The sequence below is a fragment of the Silene latifolia genome, chromosome 5 (assembly GCF_048544455.1).
Source record: "Silene latifolia isolate original U9 population chromosome 5, ASM4854445v1, whole genome shotgun sequence".
Taxonomy (NCBI): Eukaryota; Viridiplantae; Streptophyta; class Magnoliopsida; order Caryophyllales; family Caryophyllaceae; genus Silene; species Silene latifolia.
In genome coordinates this window covers 4,184,021-4,203,360 of record NC_133530.1, presented here as the reverse complement: position 1 = coordinate 4,203,360, position 19,340 = coordinate 4,184,021, and the positions used below count along the sequence as shown (strand labels likewise).

Sequence of the window (19,340 nt, the reverse complement as noted above, 5' to 3'; positions counted from 1 at the left end):
ATTACGTTAACAAAGACAATCTATAAACTATGTATAGTTTCGGGTTACAGCATAAAATTTTAAAAAGGTAGAGATATAACTTAGAAAACTCAAAAATTCATAACCGTTGAATATCCGCTTTAGTTTTAATTTGTAAGAACGCAAATTAGTTTTAAGTTAAGATACACTTTACATTCAACAAATCCTGTTTTCGACAGTCTCATACTCCGTACTTCCCAATCGTCTTACTGGGAAAACGCCCTCCATACGCCGTCGTTTTGAACCTCATTGATTCCCCTTTGTTACAATGTCTTCGCTACCGTCGGTGGTAACACGGTAACTCTTATTCAATTTTGGTCTTTTGCATAGTTTTACTGATCAATTTAATAACATGGGTTCTTACCTATTTTAGCTCAATTGTAGTTTTTGAGGTTAATTGATTGTTACCATGATTGATTATTGCTTTGTTGTGATTATTGAGGGGTTAAATTGATTAAAGTTTTCATCTTTTGCAGTAATTAATTGTATGGATTAATGGGTTTTGAGCTGATCGTTAGTTAGAGTGAAATTGTATTCAAAGTTGTGATCTTGAGTGATGTATTTGGCCAATTTGGGTAATTGGATGATCATTGATTGTAGTTCACATTTTGGGTAGTAGGGTTTGATTGGTGTTATAAATATCTGAGCTAAAATGTTATAAATATCAGTGATGTATTATTCAGTTTTCCTATTGTTCATTTTGTTTCGGAACCCGTATTTCGATTGTTTCCTGTGAATCTTTAGTTATGTTGGTCATGGGGACTCAATTAATGAAATCAAAACCCAGCCTTTGAATCCATAACTCATAGTGTCAGGAAGCAAAGTAAGTAGGTGATAAAAACATGATTTTTGAACATGTATGAAGTTTACTACTCATGTTAATAGTCTTCAGGATGAATTCGTTCGGTTGTGGATTGTTAATACTGGAATTTGTATTTTGATATATGCTGGAGCTGGGGGTCATCAAAATGAAGTATTGAGCCTGGTGGGTCTTTGAAAAGATGATTTGAGATGTCGCTTTTTACTTGGCTCACTCTTCTGCTTGTCAGTTATTCCTATTCTGTCGTCCATGCCGTGATGATATTCCTTTCATCTTCTCAGGATTTTCATCCTTCTGATGAACACCGAATTGCAAGCTGTGAGATGGACAACACAGTTAAAATTTGGTCAATCAAGGGTAATGATCTTTTCTTTTGGTTTGAGAAATTGCAGTTTTATGTGTTTATGTTCAGTAGAGCGCAATCCAACCTCCTCAATTATTAATGAATCACTTACCGTTCATTCTTGCATATGTGATATGTATCTTCTTTTGGACGGGTAAACTATCGAAAGTTCGAAACACAAATGATCAATGGTGTAAAAATTGAGCAATTCTCTATTCTTTAAATGGTTATAAGGATAATAACTCAATAGTCAATAACCTCTCTCTATGTATGTGTGCGACCCTTATTTAATGTATTACATACCAGGATCTATATATGATACAGAAGAATACAGAAGAACTTGGTATGACAAGACGAGTTTTTGGATGTTTTCAAGCCAGTTTTAAATGTTTCTCGCCCAAAACCTTGAGCCTATAATTTGTCCTACCATTAGACCGACTTACCCTATCACTCCAATCAGTCTCTGTGTATATGAGGTGACTCCGTTGGTTACTTTTCAGGCTCTCACATTCTCAATCAAAGTCCTATATTTGGCAAACTATTATGTCAGTTGATGGAAGCTAATTTAAGTAGCTTGAGTCCTTGACAGTATTTTTTCATAGATTATTGACAGGCCATATTTCTTGATGTAGAAATGTACTGAAAAAATGAAATTTTGTTTCAGCACCAATCTAGCATGTTGCGAAGATGGAAATATTAGGAGCTATCATCCAGAGGTCGCCGATTAGCGTAAAGCCATAAACGCACAAAAGGTTAGCTTTTTACCTAATTTCGGTCATTGTTTTGATTAAAGTATTTAAGAGTATGATTTCAATCTATTCGTCAAGTTCTGGTGATAGGTAATTGTATATATATTCAAGTAATTCAACAAGCTAGCCGTTTAAGAAAAAACTGATGTCATGAATGACGGTCTGTTTTGATAAAACTGTCTTTGTCATTATATGGCACTCCAATTTGCAACTTAAATATTTTTTTGATTACCCACCTTGGATGGAGTCTTTAAGCCACTAGTTATATTTTTTTGTTTCAGCATATGGGGGGTATGTTTGCGGATTTCTGGAAGGTTGATTGTTTTCATGAATGTCTTATTTCTGTATAGAATATTAATGGCTGAAACGTTTTCAATTTTCATCCTGTGGTCTAAAGTAATGAGTTGAGGATATAATGTTTTTATTTATTTTCTGGTGTACCAAAAAAACAAGCAAGAATATTTTCTGGTGTACCAAAAAAACAAGCAAGAAGGTAACATCTAACGTAGCCAAATTACGACTACGCTACTTTTTCATGCACAAACTAATGGCTCTACGTAAATTTTAGCAAGTTGACATACAAGATTTCCATAGGCCTTTGGCTTTTGACCAAGTCTGGAACAATGTAGCTATTTCCTTGTTTTTTCTCTTAAAATCTATGGAAATTTCATGTCTTTTTCTGTGTATATTATCATTCCAAAATTAAAAAAACTAACCTTGCAAGCGTGTATACGCTAACGATGGAGTGAGGCTTGAGGGTACTTCTCGGAAACACTCTTTATTGTGTCATGCCGATTAGTGACAGAACGAGTAGGTTTGGTAAGGATCTAAGGACCCGTCTCCATCTTACCAATAGAAATTTCAATTTTTATCAAGCTAAGGTTGCTTTTGTTCCTTAACTCACTATTACTCTATCTTTTATTTATAAAATAGTTCCCTGGTTTTGAATTCTAGTTCCGTTTGGCCTAGTCAACACTATCATCATCAATTTGACCAAGTGTTTTAGGACATGGCATTTCTGTATTATTATGCTAGTTGATATCCTCTATATAATTTACCGATTCTAGTTAATTTACTCCCAGAAAATCAACCATACCTCATAGTTAACATATCCATCAATTTAGTTTATGGTAAGTAGGATACACAAATCAAATAAAGACTAAAAATGAACGACGATGGGACCCTTTTGATCCACATAGCAGCTCGTTATGGAAACATGGATTACCTTAGACAAGCTCTTGCTACTCACCCCCTTGAGGAGTTCCTCACTCTGTCTCCGGACGACAACGGCCACCACTACAACATCATTCACGTGGCCGTGTTCTGTCTACAACAAGAATTTTTAAGAGAATTAATCACCAAGTTACCACCTTCGATCGTACACTCCCTCATTTCACAACAAGATATCAACGAATTCAGGATAAACTCCGTGCACTATGCAGCTTTACGAGGTGATGTCGAGATTCTTAGGCTCCTCCTCGGCTTCTACCGGGACTCACCCTCGCCCTCCTCTTCGGGCTTGTCAATAGAAAAGCCGTGGCTAGCCATGGATTCGAAGGGGAACACGCCTTTACAAAGTGCTCTTGAACTAGGAAAGGAGGAGTGTGCATTGGAAATAATGTCTATGGATATGGAAGTGCTGTGTAATATGGTGAATTCTAATGGGACAAGCCCTCTTCTTGAGGCGGTTCGATGTCGGTGTCCTAAAGTTGCCGTGAAAATATTAACGGCCGATCATGGTTATAGTACTAGTGGTGATGATGAGTTAACTCCACTTGATCTTGCACCCAATTCCACAGGTTTGTTTTCTCATGTGAATGCAAATTTGTACTAGAGAAGACTTGTTCTTCATGATTTTTAAGCCACTGTTAAAAGGTCTCAGCTCCCAAGCTTATAATAACTTGATAGTATTCATTTTTCAAAAAAAAAAAAAAATACGAAAAATAAAAAAGATGTACTGAACCGAGTTCAAATTCGTGTTGGATTCAAGCTCTATGCTTCCGAAGCCGCACCTCAAAATTCACTAGATGTGTTGATTTCGAGCTTAATTAGGGCTTGGTTTAGTTCATTTACACCCCCAAAATTTGCCTAAAATTTATGACATATTACATCCAAGTACATTGGCCCAATAATATCACCTTAACAGAGTTGCATTGTACTTTTCAGAAGAAGTTTGCAGACTGCTACTTGAGAAGCATCCTGAAATGCTAAAAAAAGTTGATGAAACCGGATTAAACATCCTTCATTTGTGGGTAAGGATAGGCCATGTTTGGCCATTCCACTTACTCATAGAGCGAGAAGAAACCTCTGCTTGGAGAAAAGACTACATCGACCTTCTATGTGCAGTCGAGAATGAAAAAAACTATAACCCTTTACATGTGGCAGCCACTGGATCCAATGAGAAATCAGTCGAGATTGTGCAGCTTCTCGTAGAGGCTTATGTCAAGGCGTATGAGAAAGAAAAGGGTGAGATTCTTCGGATGAGCCCTTGGAGACAAGAAAATGTTGATGGGGAAACGCCTCTAATGAGAGCCTTGATCAGTCGACATGAGGAACTTGCACTTTACTTCTTGTCCTTGGATTTGGATTTGGTTTTATATGAAACCAGGGGTATTCTGTATTGTGCTGTATTGTATGGCTCCGATCGAGCAGTAGAAAAGATGTTAATGTCTATTGATCCTTCAACATTAAGGCTTAAAAGTTATAATCCTGAAGGCCAGAATGTCCTGCATGCTGCTTCAAATTGTACAGGTAACATTTATTTTTCTTTTGTTCTTACTTCTTATAGCCCATAAATTGCAAGGTAAATGAGAAAGAAACAATGATAGAGCGCTGTTGGATAGTAGAAAACTTCAGTTTCACCTTCTCATATGCATTACGTAGACCCTATAGAACCTGCAAAGAATTCAGGATATAAGAATTTACTAGGGGTTAAACCGAGAATATTCTCAGTTTAAACCGTTAAAAGGACAATTATTAGGGTATTGAACTATTGATCAGAATATCTTCCAATATTTTTAGGATTTCTTGGTAGTCTATACTCTATAACATAGTGCTTTATGTATATATATTTGAAAAATGCCAATGCAATCTAATAAAATGGACTTGATTCTGCAGAGAGAACAACCATTTTGTTAATGGATAAACTACCATGGCTCATCAACGAGCCTGATGAAAATGGAAAGAGACCTATTGATACCGCATCAGAAGCTGGAACCGCCTGGCTCATAGAATTGCTTCTGAAAAAAGACCCTTCCTCAATCACTAGTTCACCATATGCCTGGACCTTTGCGTGCGCAAATGGTCATTTAGCAGCCATTGATTCCTTCATTAGCCACTGTCCGGATTTCAGGAAACTGTGCCTTGAACTGAGAGACACCCCATTACATTACATCAGACTTAGAGCTTACAGAGAGTACAAGGAGTTTATAGCAATTCCGATGATTGAAGAGATGAAAAACGTTGTTGATTCCGAAGGTGCAACACCTTTGCATCTTGCCATAGGCTACAAGAACATAATGTTAACTGAAGTACTGCTAACTACTGATAGGGTGGATAAAACTATCCAGGATAAAAAGGGTAAAACTGCCATAGATTTGCTGGTAGAGATATGCGACCAAGATGGTGAATGGGTACGTCAACTTCTACCAAACTGGCGTATATGGTAGCTCCTATTCATGAGAAATCGGTTGCACATAGTCTTGCTCGTGTGTTAGGAAAAACCGAGTGACTGTTTCCTGATGACCCATTATGCAAATTAATTCAGAACAGTATCATTTTCCGGTTTCATGTAGAGTCAACTACCCAGCTTTGTCTTTTGAATATATAAATCAAAGCAAATTGACTCACTGAACTCTTCAATCATGGACATTACGCACTCACGCTACATGTTAATTTTACAAGTTAAATTAGGAGTATTATAGGAGACGATTTTACATGTACGACCAAGAAAATCTTATATAATCGTCATTAATGTAAAAGGGTTTATAAGTTTTTCTCATATATTAACTTGTCTTATATGTGTTCCGTAAAAATCACTGCAGGATGCAATGTGCAAACGCGTTGGTATAAACCCTCGGTTAAGGACAACATACATTCAACCGACTAACCTCAATATAGGAAGAGCTACGTACCAAAGCTCTGCCTCTTCTCCTGGAGAAATGCGAAGCACATTATCAGTAGTAGCAGCCCTTCTTGCAACCCTCACATTCGCTGCAGGATTCACGCTTCCAGGAGGCTTCAACAATGATACAGGAATTGCCACATTATCCGGAAAAGCAGCCTTCTTAGTGTTCATCCTAGCCGACACATATGCTATGTGTTGCGCCATGTTTGTGCTCTTCTGCCTCATCTGGTCTATGGTTTGCGACAGTGATAAGTCTCTCCTTCTCATTGATCGCAGTGTGCTGATACTTATGCAATCATTGTATGGAACTCTGCTCGCGTTTATGACAGGAGTATATACAGTCATAGCACACAAGTCCTTATGGGCAGCCATTTTTGTGTTTGTGATGTGCTCTCTTGTCGCGATTTCGGCCAACAGGACTGTCTTGTATAAGCTCCTTGATAAGTTAATTCCTTCAGCTGACAGGAAAGTACATAACCATGTCCGATCCTTGGAAGAGGTAAGCAGTGTTCTTATTAGCAATGTTTTGTTAAAAATATGGTCATATGACTTGGAAAACAGCTCAATGAGGTTGGGTTCGGGTCAGTTTATTACAGGTTCGAGTCGACTAGTCGTTTCAGGTATATTAATTGTTACCTACAATATTTTTCAGGGGCATCACTTGCAACATACATATACCGATATGAAAATCCAATGACAAATGGCTGAATCCACAACCGGAAACAAGATAGTATTGACGGGTATTATGCCATCACGATCATTTCATATTTCAATACCATCGGGTGATACTGTAAACGCGTACTTGATACTCCCCTACATAGTTTTTTTTACTTTATCTTGTATTTGAACACATAATACAATCCCTTCATTCCAAGTTATAGCATTTTTGTCATGTTCAATCCATACTGTAATAGTTATTCTTCTATAGTTCTATAGTCATCAATTTGACTAAGTGTCCTAGGACATGTCATTTATTTCTGTATTATTTATGCTGGTTGATATCCTTAATCCTCCATAAAATATACTAATTCTAGTAAATTTACTCGATCCGAAGTAAAATTAACCATACCCCAAATTACGATTTAGTTTATGGTAAAAATGGACAATGATGAGAACCTTTTTTTTTATTCTTAGATTACCCCTATCAAATAGAGTAGATTAATTCTAACTCGATTATTCTAGATAGATAAACAGTTATGTGTGACCCTTTAATGTAACACAAATTTTCATGTGTGACCCTTTAATGATACAAGCTTGAGATCTATCCAAGTGGGTGATACTTGAGACGTCACAAGCTTGTGACGGATATACCCGTCACAAGGAAGACTTATTGTTAATCTAAATCAAATTATCAATAACACGAGAACCAATTTATTCAAAGCAAATGTTAACTCGAATTGCATCTAAAGTGGTAAAGTTCTTCACATCTAAATTCAAGTGAGTTGATATTGTTTAGGATCGTCTTAGCTTAAACATCTTCCAACTTTCTTTTCATTTCCATATCTATTTTAATCTTGAGAGTCATTTTAAATTAAGACAGTCTTGTTTTCGACAGTTACATATACCAGTGGTGGGTTCACTAAATACACCCAAAAATAAAGACTACTAAGTTGCCAATCGTCTCACTGAGGGTAAACGCCGTCGTTTTCAACTTCATTGATTCCCGTTTGACCGTTTCTACAATGTTTTCGCCACCGTGGTTAGCAGGGTAATTTTTATTCACTTTTGCACATTCTTACTTATCAATTCAATAATTAATTTTTTAGGTTAATTGATTGTTCTCATGCTTGAACTTTGATTATTGCTTTTCTGTGATTATTAAGAGGTTCAATGGATTAAAGTATTCATCTTTGGCAATAATTAAGTGTACGGATTAATGGGTTTTGAGTTGTATGTTAATCAGTTGAAATTGTAATTAAAGTTGTGATTTTTAGTGATGTATTTGCTATTTGGATGATTGGATGATCATTGATTGTAGTCACATTTTGGGTAATAGGTTTTGATTGGTGTTATAAAACCCTATTTGAATGTGTATATTTGCCCCGGCATAGCCGTCTAGTCGGGAGTTGCTTTTGAGGCATTGAGGTAATGTTCGGTATTGATATATCATGTACTCCCTCCGTCCCTGTCAATTGTTGTCCTTTGGTTTTGGCACAAAGACCAAGGAAAGAGGAAGGGGTCAATTACTAAATGACAAGTGGAACAAATTGAGTGTGAAAGATCAAATTGTTCATCAAGTTCATTCTTAAAATAGAAAGTACAACAACTCACTCAGACACCCCCAATATGGAAAAGGACAACAAATGACCGGGACAGAGGGAGTATACTTTAGTATAGCTTTTGGAACATCAATAATGGATGTTTTTGTTTCTTGGGGTTTTCGGTAAGAACCAAAGTCCTCGAGTTCTTCCACTGGTGAAGGCATTGGGTTTGTAAAAACGATAACTTTGGGCTTTTGGTGTAGTTATCTGAGAACTTGTTCATAAAGAGGGAGGAAGAGAGGGGGAATGTTTGGAGTGGTTTCGTCTAAATAACAAATGTAGGTTCTTCCACTACTTTAGCGAGCTCTTAAATATTGGGGTTTGTGAAAGTATGTGACAAAACCCAAAATTTTGAATGACCATTATGTTGCTCAAGCTGGACAGCGTGTGTAGATTGCGAGTTTAGTCAATTTTTGTGTCACCTATATCTTAAGGGCCGTAGGAATTTCACTCGCTAGGGAATGGCATTTATAGAGCTATCTCCTGTCCAGTGTCAAGGGGCGTGGGAATTTCACTCGCTAGGGAATGGCATTTGTGGAGCTATCTCTTGTCCAGTGTCAAGGGGCGTGGGAATTTCACTCGCTTGGGAATGGCATTTGTAGAGCTATCCCCTGCCGAGTGTCAAGGGGCGTAAGAATTGCACTCGCTAGGGAATGACATTCATAGAGCTATTCCCTTCCCTTAGCAGTGTCCGGCATAGCTAAGGTTGTTTGCCTTTACTCTATGTGTTGGTTAAATTAAAATACAGATGTACTTATGCTTCCCTTTTATTCTGTCGTAAAGATGTAAAGCCAAAGGCTGTTGTGTGGATCAGAAAGAAGAGTCTTTCTATACTGTCGACTGGGGTTGTGTAGTTGACCGTACACCATTCCTTGTCGCTGGAGGAAGCAATGGCATTATACGTGTGCTTGACGCTGCAAGTGAGAAGATATGCAAGGTATGTTTTATAATACGGAGTATTATGTTGAGTTAGCAGTCTTTTACTTGGCATTGTAAGGCTAATAACTCAATAGTTCGAAACACATATGATCAATGGTGTAAAAGTTGAGCAATTCTCTATTAAATCTTTAAATGGTTATAAGGATAATAACTCAATAGTCAATAGCCTCTCTCTATGTATGTGTGCGATCCTTATTATTTAATGTATTACATACCAGGATCTATATATACAGAAGAATACAGAAGAACTTGGAATTCTTCAAGTTTAAACACATTAGTAGCCGTCAATGATGTGGCCTCCAGTTCTCATTGCGAAGTACGTTTTGGGTGTGACCGTCATATAGTATGACAAGACGAGTTTTTGGATGTTTTCAAGTCAGTTTTAAATGTTTCTCGCCCAAAACCTTGAGCCTATAATTTGTCCTACAATTAGACCGACTTACCCTATCACTCCAATCAGTCTCTATGTGCGCGATTCTTTATTTTTAATATTTGAGGTGACTCCGTTGGTTACTTTTCAGGCCCTCACATCCTCAGTCAAAGTCCCATATTCGGCAAACTACTATGTCTGTTGATGGAAGGTAATTTGAGTAGCTTGAGTCCTTGACAGTATTTTTTCATAGATTATTGACAGGCCATATTTCTTGATGTAGAAATGTACTGAAAAAATGAAATTTTGTTTCAGCACCATTCTAGCATGTTGCGAAGATGGAAATATTCGGAGCTATCATCCAGAGGTCGCCGATTAGCGTAAAGCCATAAAGGCACCAAAGGTTAGCTTTTTACCTAATTGCGGTCATTGTTTTGAATAAAGTATTTAAGAGTATGATTTCAATCTATTCGTCAAGTTCTGGTGATAGGTAATCGTATATATATTCAAGTAATTCTACAAGCTAGCCTTTTTAGAAAAAACTGACGTCATGAATGACGGACTGTTTTGATAAAACTGTCTTTGTCATTATATGCACTCCAATTTGCAACTTAAATATTTTTTTGATTACCCACCTTGGATGGAGTCTTTGAGCCACTGGTTATATTTTTTTGTTTCAGCATATGGGGGGTATGTTTGCGGATTTCTGGAAGGTTGATTGTTTTCATGAATGTCTTATTTCTGTATAGAATATTAATGGCTGAAACGTTTTCAATTTTCATCCTGTGGTCTAAAGTAATGAGTTGAGGATATAATGTTTTTATTTATTTTCTGGTGTACCAAAAAAACAAGCAAGAAGGTAACATCTACGTAGCTAAACTACGACTACGCTACTTTTTCATGCACAAACTAATGGCTCTACGTAAATTTTAGCAAGTTGACATACAAAATTTCCATAGGCCTTTGGCTTTTGACCAAGTCTGGAACAATGTAGCTATTTCCTTGTTTTTTCTCTTAAAATCAATGGAAATTTCATGTCTTTTTCTGTGTATATTATCATTCCAAAATTAAAAAAACTAACCTTGCAAGCGTGTATACGCTAACGATGGAGTGAGGCTTGAGGGTACTTCTCGGAAACACTCTTTATTGTGTCATGCCGATTAGTGACAGAACGAGTAGGTTTGGTAAGGATCTAAGGACCCGTCTCCATCTGACAAATAGAAATTTCAATTTTTATCAAGCTAAGGTTGCTTTTGTTCCTTAAACTCACTATTACTCTTACCTTTTATTTATAAAATAGTTCCTTGATTTTGAATTCTAGTTCCGTTGGGCCTAGTCAACACTATCATCATCAATTTGACAAAGTGTTTTAGGACATGTCATTTCTGTATTATTATGCTAGTTGATATCCTCTATATAATTTACCGATTCTGGTTGATTTACTCCAAGAAAATTAACCATACCTGATACTTAACTTATCCATCAATTTAGTGGTAAGTACGATACACGAATCAAATAAGACTAAAAATGAACGACGATGGGACCCCTTTGATCCACGTAGCAGCTCGTTATGGAAACATGGATTACCTTAGACAAGCTCTTGCTACTCACCCCCTTGAGGAGTTCTTCACTCTATCACAGGCCAACAAGAACCACCACTACAACATCATTCATGTGGCGGTGTTCTGTGTACAACAAGAATTCTTAAGAGAATTAATCAACAAGTTACCACCTTTGGCCATACACTTCCTCATTTCACAACAAGATATCAACGAGTTCAGAGTAAACGCCGTGCATTATGCAGCTATACGAGGTGATGTCGAGATGCTTAAGCTCCTTCTCGACTTCTACCGGTCCTCACCTTCGTCCTCCTCTTCGGACTTGTCCACAGAAAAGCCGTGGCTAGCCTTGGATTCAAAGAGGAGCACGCCTTTACAAAGTGCGCTTGAACAAGGAAAGGAGGAGTGTGCATTGGAATTAATGTCTATGGATATGGAAGTGCTTTGTAATACGGTGAATGATTATGGAACAAGCCCTCTTTTTGAGGCGGTTCGATGTCGGTGTCCTAAAGTTGCTGGGAAAATATTGAAGTCCGATCATGGTTATAGTACTAGTGGCGATGCTGGGTTAACGCCACTTGATTTTGCACCCAATTCCACAGGTTTGTTTCCTCATGTGAATGCAAATTTGTAGTAGATGGTTGACCAGAAGACATGTTCTTCATGAATTTCACCCCCAAAATTTGCCTAAAATTTAGGACATTACCTCCAAGTACATTGGCACAATAATATCACCTAACAGAGTTGCATTGTACTTTACAGAAGAAGTTTGCAGACTGCTACTTGAGAAGCATCCTGAAATGCTAAAAAAAGTTGATGAAACCGGATTAACCTTCCTTCATTTGTGGGTAAGGTTAGGCCACGTTTGGCCATTCCACCTAATCAGAGACCTGGAAGCAACCTCTGCTTGGAGAATAGACTATATTGACCTTCTATGTGCGATCGATGTTGAAGGAAACAACCCTTTACATGAGGCAGCCACGCTATTCAATGAGAAAACGGTCGAGGTCGTGCAGCTCCTCGTAGAGGCTTATGTCAAGGCGTATGAGAAAGAAAAGGGTGAGATTCTTCGGATGAGCCCTTGGAGACAAGCAAATGTTAACGGAGAAACACCTCTAATGAGAGCCTTGATCAATCGACATGAAGAACTTGCACTTTACTTCTTGTCCTTGGATTTGGATTTGGTTTTATATGAAACCAAGGGTATTCTGTATTATGCTGTATTGCATGGATGCGATCGAGCAGTAGAAAAGATGTTAATGTCTATTCAACCTTCAACTTTAAAGCTTAAAAGTTACAATGATAAAGGTCAGAATGTCCTGCATGTTGCTTCAAATTGTACAGGTAACATTTACTTCTCTTTTGGTCTTATTTCTTATAGCCCGTAAATTGCAAGGAACAATGATAGAGCGCCATTGGATGGTAGAAAACTTCAGTGTCACCTGCTCATATGCATTACGTAGACCCTATAGAACCTGCAAAGAATTCAGGATAAAAGAGTTTACTAGGGGTTAGCCGAGATTATTCTCTGTTTAAACTGTTAAATGCAATTATGGAAAATTCTCATTTAAGACGGATATATCCGTTTTAAGCTCAACAGTGGGAGTAATAAGACAAAAGCATAATACATTGGGAAAAACAAAAGATTTGTCCTATATACCCATGTGGGATGATATTTGACCCGTTTGTTTTATTATTAAGACGGATTTCTCCGTCCTAAGGAAGACTAACTGGACAATTATTAGGGTACTGATCAGAATATATCTTCCAATATTTTTAGGATTTCTAGGTAGTCTATACTCTATAGCATAGTGCTTTATGTATATATATTTGAAAAATGCCAATGTCGTCTAATAAAATGGACTTGATTCTGCAGAGAGAACAACCATTTTGTTAATGGATAACCTACCATGGCTCATCAATGAACCTGACGGAAATGGAAAGAGACCTATTGATACCGCATCAGAAGCTGGAACAGCCTGGCTCGTAGAATTGCTGCTGAAAAAAGACCCTTCCTCAATCACTAGTTCACCATATGCCTGGACCTTTGCGTGCGTAAATGGTCATTTAGCAGCCATTAATTCCTTCATTAGCCACTGTCCCGACTTCAGGAAACTGTGCCTTGAACTGAGACAGACCCCATTACACTTCATCAGACTTGGAGCTTACAGAGAGTACAAGGAGTTTATATCAATTCCGATGATTGAAGAGATGAAAAACGTTGTTGATTCCGAAGGTGCAACACCTTTGCATCTTGCCATCGTCTACAAGAACATAATGTTAACTGAAGTACTGCTAACTACTGATAGGGTGGATAAAACTATCCAGGATAAAAAGGGTAAAACTGCCATAGATTTGCTGGTAGAGATGTGCGATCAAGACAGTGAGTGGGTATGTCAACTTCTACCAGACACGTTTATGACTTATTTTTATGCATGAAAAATCGGATTTACCTCGTAGACTAGTTAAAAAAACAAAGCAACTGATTCCTGATGACCTATTATGAAAATTAAATTAGAATCATTTTCCCATTTCAAACAAAGCCAACAAGCCTTTTTATTGTCTTTTGAATATGATTCTTCGTAGAACAAAGCAAATTGACTTACTGTCTCACTGAACCATCATAGTAAACTACATGGTAATGCTTCAAGTTAAAGTTATGACTTTTCTATGAGACGAGCTTACATGCGAGACCAACCAAAATCTTATATAATCCTCATATAATTATCCCCTCACACGAATGCCCTTTGGGTTTTAAGTGTGGATGGATGGAGGGATTTGAAGGAAAGGAAAGGGAGGGAGATAGAGGTTTTGAATCCCTTGTTTGGATAACAAACAAGGGTGAAGGGAAATGGAGGGGGAGGGATTTGGAGGTCCATTTAATCTCCTCCAAGGCAAATTAAAATCCCTCTACTATAGGAAAGATTTGGATGGAAATTGTATCCAGACAAACATACACTCCTCATTCCTTCTCCCCTTCCCTTCTCCTCCCTTTCCCTCCTATTTTGGTATCTAAACACGTCCTTAAGGTGGTGGTTGATGTGACAATCAATATTATTTTATACTCTAAGGGCTTATTTAGATAGCAAAATAGGAGGGAAAGGGAGCGGAGGGGGATAGAGGGAATGGAAAGGGAGGGGAGAGAAGGGGAGGGAGACTGGGAAGTGGTTGTTTGCTATGTTGCTCGGACACGGTTAGAAGACACGGGTGCGTGTCAAGTGTAGGATTCGTCTATATTATGGGAAAAAATCATGTTGTTGGTTTAAAAATGAAGTGTCCGAAGTCCTGCCCATGTCCGAGTGTCAAGTGTCCTACACGGGTACGCGAGGTAATCTTGAAGAGTCCGAGCAACATAGGTTGTTTGGATACATTTTTCCTCCAAATATTTCCTATGATGGAGAGATTTTGGTTTGCCTTGGAGGAGGAGGAAAAATGGATCCCTCCATTTCTCTCCATCCTTATTTGTTATCCAAACAAAGAATTTTAAATCTCCTACTCTCCCTCCCTAGGATATGTTTGGATTGAGGGATTTGGAGGGAAAGGAAAGGGAGGGAGAGTAAGAGATCTAAAATTTCTTGTTTGGATAACAAAACAAATAAGGATGGAGGTAAATGGAGGGGGAGGGATCCATTTTCCCTTCTCCAAGGCAAACCAAAATCTCTCCACAATAGGAGCGATTTGGAGGGAAATTGTATCCAAACCAGGGTTACCTAATTCGCTCGCCCCCCCTCCGAATTGCGAATTAATTCGAACGAATTAATTCGCAATTCATTTTCATCTTAATTCGTCCCAATTCGTGAATTATTCGCTGAGATGAGCGAATTATATGATTATGCTAAAAACCCAAAAAAAATCAAGAAAAATTGAAGTATAGACAAGATACTTGGTTATTTTGAAGTTTGAACTTTGAAGCCAAGCACAATGATTTGATTCACTATTGTAGATTTGTAGATTTAGCTTTAATTTGATTTTGATTTCTGACAGGAAGATGATTTTTTTTTAGCTTTGTTGATATAAAAGGATAATCCTTTTGCGAATTGGATTCGACGAATTAACGAATTTTAAAATAATGTAATTCGCCAGCGAATTGAATTCGCTAAATTGAGCGAATCGCGAATTAGAATTAAGAAAGCGAATTGAACGAACTGCGAAACTGGTAACCCTGATCCAAACATCCACTCCCCATTCCCTCCTTCCCCGTCCTCGCCCTTTCCCAAGTGGATGTTTGGATACAGTTTTCCTCCAAACCTTTCTTACGGTGGAGGGATTTTGATTTGCCTTGGAGGAGGGAAAACGGATCCCTCCCCCTCCATGTCTCTCCACCCTTATTTGTTATCCAAACAAGGGATTTTAAATCCCCCAGTGTCCTTTCCCTCCAAATCACTCCATCCAAACATGGCCTAACAGTAAAAATTACTGCAGGATGCAATGTGCAAACGAAGTGGTATAAATCCTCGGCTAAGGACAACATACATTCAATCGACTAACTTCAATTTAGGAAGAGCTACAAACCAAAACTCTGCCTCTTCTCCCGGAGAAATGCGAAGCACATTGTCAGTTGTAGCAGCCCTTCTTGCAACCCTCACATTCGCTGCAGGATTCACGCTTCCAGGAGGCTTCAACAATGATACAGGAATTGCCACATTATCCGGGAAGGCAGCATTCATAGTGTTCATCCTAGCCGACACATACGCTATGTGTTGTGCCATGTTTGTGCTCTTCTGCCTTATCTGGTCTATGGTTTGTGACAGTGACAAGTCTCTCCTCCTCATTGATCGCAGTGTGTTAATACTTATGCAATCGCTCTATGGAACTCTGCTCGCGTTTATGACAGGAGTGTATACAGTCATAGCACCCAAGTCCTTATGGGCAGCCATTCTTGTGTTTGTGATGTGCTCTTTTGTCGCAATTTCAGCCAACAGGACTATCTTGTATAAGCTGCTTGATAAGTTAATTTCTTCAGCTAACAGGAAAGTACATAATCATGTCCCATCCTTGGAAGAGGTACGTAAGCTGTTTTTCTTAGCATCATTCGAGTCGGATCATTACAGGTTTGAGCATTTCAGATGTATTTATTGTTATAAGGTTATGTTAGGAGTTCAGAACAATGATTATGGGACGGGTGACTCAAGGTCTCAGGCCGATTGTGTAACTTCCGAGTCATTTTCTGTAGGAAATTTTAGGTTATTTCCGAGTTGGGGACACATTTTATTAGTGAATGTACTAGGGAATTGAAATGGCAAATTATTGATTACTTGGTTCGCTTTTGTTTATACTGTGTATAACATAATGCCTACACTAATTTCAGGGGGCACCACTTACAACAAATATCGACCAAGATGGAAATCCTACCACAAATGGATGAATCCATAATCGGAAACGAGATAGAACTGGCTGGTGTGATGTCACTATGATCCTCTTCATATTTCAATACCGTCGAGTACTATTGAGTTATTCTGTTATTTCCTGCGATGTTGGGCGAAAGCAAACGGGTCTGATTAGTCGATGGATACATACGAGTAGATTTCTCAATTGTTTCTTGTATTTGAACATTTTATATAACTGTTTGTTCTGTGGCCATGATTGTAAGCCGTCATCTATTGTATATTTGTATGTGTGTATTGTGTATATTTTTTTCTGGATTTATAGTTTCCACAATTTATGTATAGATCGGCTATGTATTATGTTTCCGATTCTTTTCTTTCGTTTCATTCTACTTTGTAAGCGGTCATTGAAGGTCTTTTCACCACCACGGATACTTCATGGTCCTCATGGAGCCGATTCATTCAGTCATTCATGATCGGCTATGCATTATGAGTTCTGACCTAGGTAGCACAAAAACGGACATGGACACGACACGGACACGTGACACGGCATCCTATGAAATTTAGGACACAGGACACGTTATTTAAATTTAATAAAATATATATTTTGTAGTTATATATGTGTGATTTTATTTTTGAAAAAGTATTTGATATTAAATTTAAATAAATGAAGGTAAAATTTGACATTAAATATAATTTATTCTCATTTCTAAAACCAAAAACCAACTTATAATCAATCTATTTCGACATCTCATTACTTGTCTAAAGAACATCATTTGCCCACCAAATTCAACCATATAACAATTCACGTCATTTACCTTAAATTCAACTTTCCTTTGAAGGTGTGTCCAAATACCATGGACACGGCTCAAAATACCATGGACACGCGTCGGACACGTGCCCAAATAAAAGATGAAAGTTAGACACGGCTTTACAGGTGTCCGACACGTTTTGACGTGTGTCTGACGAGTGTCGTGTCCGACACGAGTGTCCGACACGGAAACACCGATTATGAGGAGTGTCTGTGCAACCTAGGTTATGACTACTTGTCAAGTAGTCATAAGTTCGATCCAAATTCTGATTTCCGTCATGCTTATGAACTCTTACAACTGTTATTCGGTGAAATCCCATCATTATGATCTTTGAATTTTAGTTTGTCCACAAGTTCCTAAAACAAAGATAATCACCAATAATATGAAAAAGAAAATCACCACGGGTTAGATACCACAGCACGTAGAAAGTGCAAACAAAACCCAAGAGACGTGTGAGCAGGTTTCTTTTTATATTCTAGTACTCCCTTCTTCCCTCGTAGTGAATAATTTACATTTACTTTATTTTCCCGACATAAAAGAAAGGAAATGTAAATTATTCATTGGAACCGGGAGAGATTTAGCCAAGAAAAAAAAGCATTACACCTCTATCCAGTAATCTTTGCGTTGTGCCGTGATCTATATCTGTCTCTCCTAAAACCGTTGTAAACCTGAAATAAATTCAAAACGATATTTTCTAGAGCACTAATAAATACTACTCGTTACTAATCAACCGAGTATATGTAAATCGAGAAAAATAAACATACATCGGATGTACTACCTCCAATTTCTTTGTTTTTGAGCATATATGTATATTTTTTGAGCTTATTACCTCGAACTTTATTTGTTTTTTACTATATTTATATTTTTTTTTTTTGAGCTTATTAAAATTTTAAGTTAGATTTTAATTTTTTTCCCATCAAAACTCAAATTTTACTAAATTTATATGTAATGTTTTTGAGTTTTATTGTAATTTTTTAGAGTTTAATGTTTAAGTAATAAACTCAGAAACTTTATAGTAAAACTCATAATTTTTAAAACAAAACTCAAAAATTTTTATTATAATGCTCAGAAACTATAGAATGGGTGGGTAATACATCAGATGTATAATCCACCTACTGATGTAAATCCGTTTCACGCTTAAATTTTTTATTTTATTTAGGTGTTCCATTATATTCATAGGACTATAGGAGTATAAACAATGATTGACAGAAGGAGTATATGTTAATTGATTATATATTTCAAATGTATTACTCGTAGTAGTATATCCTCTCTTATATTATTGTTCAGTTTGATCCCTGTGCCAAAACAAACGTAAATAAATCAATAAAAAGAGTCACTCGATTTAATAATTACAAATTCTTTTGAAAGGTACTTCGTAGTATTTTCCTTAAGGGTTTTCAATCATGTGCCCAATAGGCACATGATAAGGAGCCAATTAAGGAAAATATTACATCAATAATACTCCGTACTTCGTATAAGGCTATTTTTAACTGTTTTATGTGTATTTTTTCACTATTTTTTTAGGGTGCTGATTTTCACAGTACATATTTTACTCATCGCAGACTCGCAGTACGGTATTGACAATTATACCCTTTTATTTCTCCTTCCATCTTCTCTCTAACCTCTCTCTAAAATGTACTCTCTAATTTCAAACCTCCATTTTCCTCTAATAGTCTAGTCTCACAAACTTACTACTCATGCAGTTATTGTCGACGTTTGGTCAGGCGATTTACCAGTCGACTAGGTCGTCGGCGGTGGAAATCCAGCGGTGTTGCACTGTGTACTCTATATGAAGTACTAATTAGTAATTACTACAATGAGTATTTCATTTTTTATTTAATGTAGTACGTCGTAGATGTACCGTATACTACATACATATGCCGATTATCGACTTTCGTTTCGATCGGATTTTTGTTTAATGTAATACAGTTGTCTTTATACAACTTACATATGCACTAATGCACTAGATGGTACATACGGCGCTTTGTATACTACGTTATTTTTGTACTACATAGGTCA

The 19,340-nt window shown here is 37.4% G+C and overlaps 2 protein-coding genes across 14 annotated transcripts; both read left to right on the top strand.

The window, feature by feature from the left end:
- The first annotated feature begins 100 nt into the window (after nucleotides 1–100).
- On the top strand, nucleotides 101–7,001 carry LOC141656469 (protein ACCELERATED CELL DEATH 6-like). Of its 4 annotated transcripts, none has more exons than XM_074463377.1 (8): nucleotides 101–315; nucleotides 1,120–1,195; nucleotides 1,846–1,933; nucleotides 3,133–3,729; nucleotides 4,097–4,681; nucleotides 5,048–5,562; nucleotides 5,974–6,555; nucleotides 6,709–7,001. In XM_074463377.1, exons 4-8 carry the CDS (start codon nucleotides 3,147–3,149, stop codon nucleotides 6,751–6,753), a joined length of 2,310 nt encoding a protein of 769 aa, XP_074319478.1. In that variant the 5' UTR covers nucleotides 101–315; nucleotides 1,120–1,195; nucleotides 1,846–1,933; nucleotides 3,133–3,146; the 3' UTR covers nucleotides 6,754–7,001. The 4 variants fall into 4 exon arrangements, with proteins under 4 accessions (XP_074319478.1, XP_074319477.1, XP_074319476.1 ...); XM_074463376.1 differs by having other exon boundaries at nucleotides 3,055–3,729; XM_074463378.1 differs by having other exon boundaries at nucleotides 103–315; nucleotides 3,373–3,729.
- A 405-nt stretch (nucleotides 7,002–7,406) lies between these two features.
- On the top strand, nucleotides 7,407–16,875 carry LOC141656468 (protein ACCELERATED CELL DEATH 6-like). Of its 10 annotated transcripts, none has more exons than XM_074463374.1 (10): nucleotides 7,407–7,764; nucleotides 9,101–9,254; nucleotides 9,475–9,572; nucleotides 9,778–9,837; nucleotides 9,953–10,029; nucleotides 11,518–11,787; nucleotides 11,948–12,529; nucleotides 13,062–13,576; nucleotides 15,608–16,189; nucleotides 16,494–16,875. In XM_074463374.1, exons 6-10 carry the CDS (start codon nucleotides 11,607–11,609, stop codon nucleotides 16,548–16,550), a joined length of 1,917 nt encoding a protein of 638 aa, XP_074319475.1. In that variant the 5' UTR covers nucleotides 7,407–7,764; nucleotides 9,101–9,254; nucleotides 9,475–9,572; nucleotides 9,778–9,837; nucleotides 9,953–10,029; nucleotides 11,518–11,606; the 3' UTR covers nucleotides 16,551–16,875. The 10 variants fall into 10 exon arrangements, with proteins under 10 accessions (XP_074319475.1, XP_074319473.1, XP_074319469.1 ...); XM_074463372.1 differs by having other exon boundaries at nucleotides 11,268–11,787; XM_074463368.1 differs by having other exon boundaries at nucleotides 11,118–11,787.
- The last annotated feature ends 2,465 nt before the right edge of the window (nucleotides 16,876–19,340 follow it).

Excerpts from the sequence above, each read along its gene's own strand:
- LOC141656469 (XM_074463376.1), top strand. The coding sequence starts at position 3,096 with ATGAACGACGATGGGACCCTTTTGATCCACATAGCAGCTCGTTATGGA. Across the intron at positions 4,682-5,047 it reads TGCTGCTTCAAATTGTACAG|AGAGAACAACCATTTTGTTA; the intron begins GTAACATTTATT and ends TTGATTCTGCAG. Across the intron at positions 5,563-5,973 it reads GCGACCAAGATGGTGAATGG|GATGCAATGTGCAAACGCGT; the intron begins GTACGTCAACTT and ends AAATCACTGCAG.
- LOC141656468 (XM_074463368.1), top strand. The coding sequence starts at position 11,154 with ATGAACGACGATGGGACCCCTTTGATCCACGTAGCAGCTCGTTATGGA. Across the intron at positions 12,530-13,061 it reads TGTTGCTTCAAATTGTACAG|AGAGAACAACCATTTTGTTA; the intron begins GTAACATTTACT and ends TTGATTCTGCAG. Across the intron at positions 16,190-16,493 it reads ATGTCCCATCCTTGGAAGAG|GGGGCACCACTTACAACAAA; the intron begins GTACGTAAGCTG and ends CACTAATTTCAG.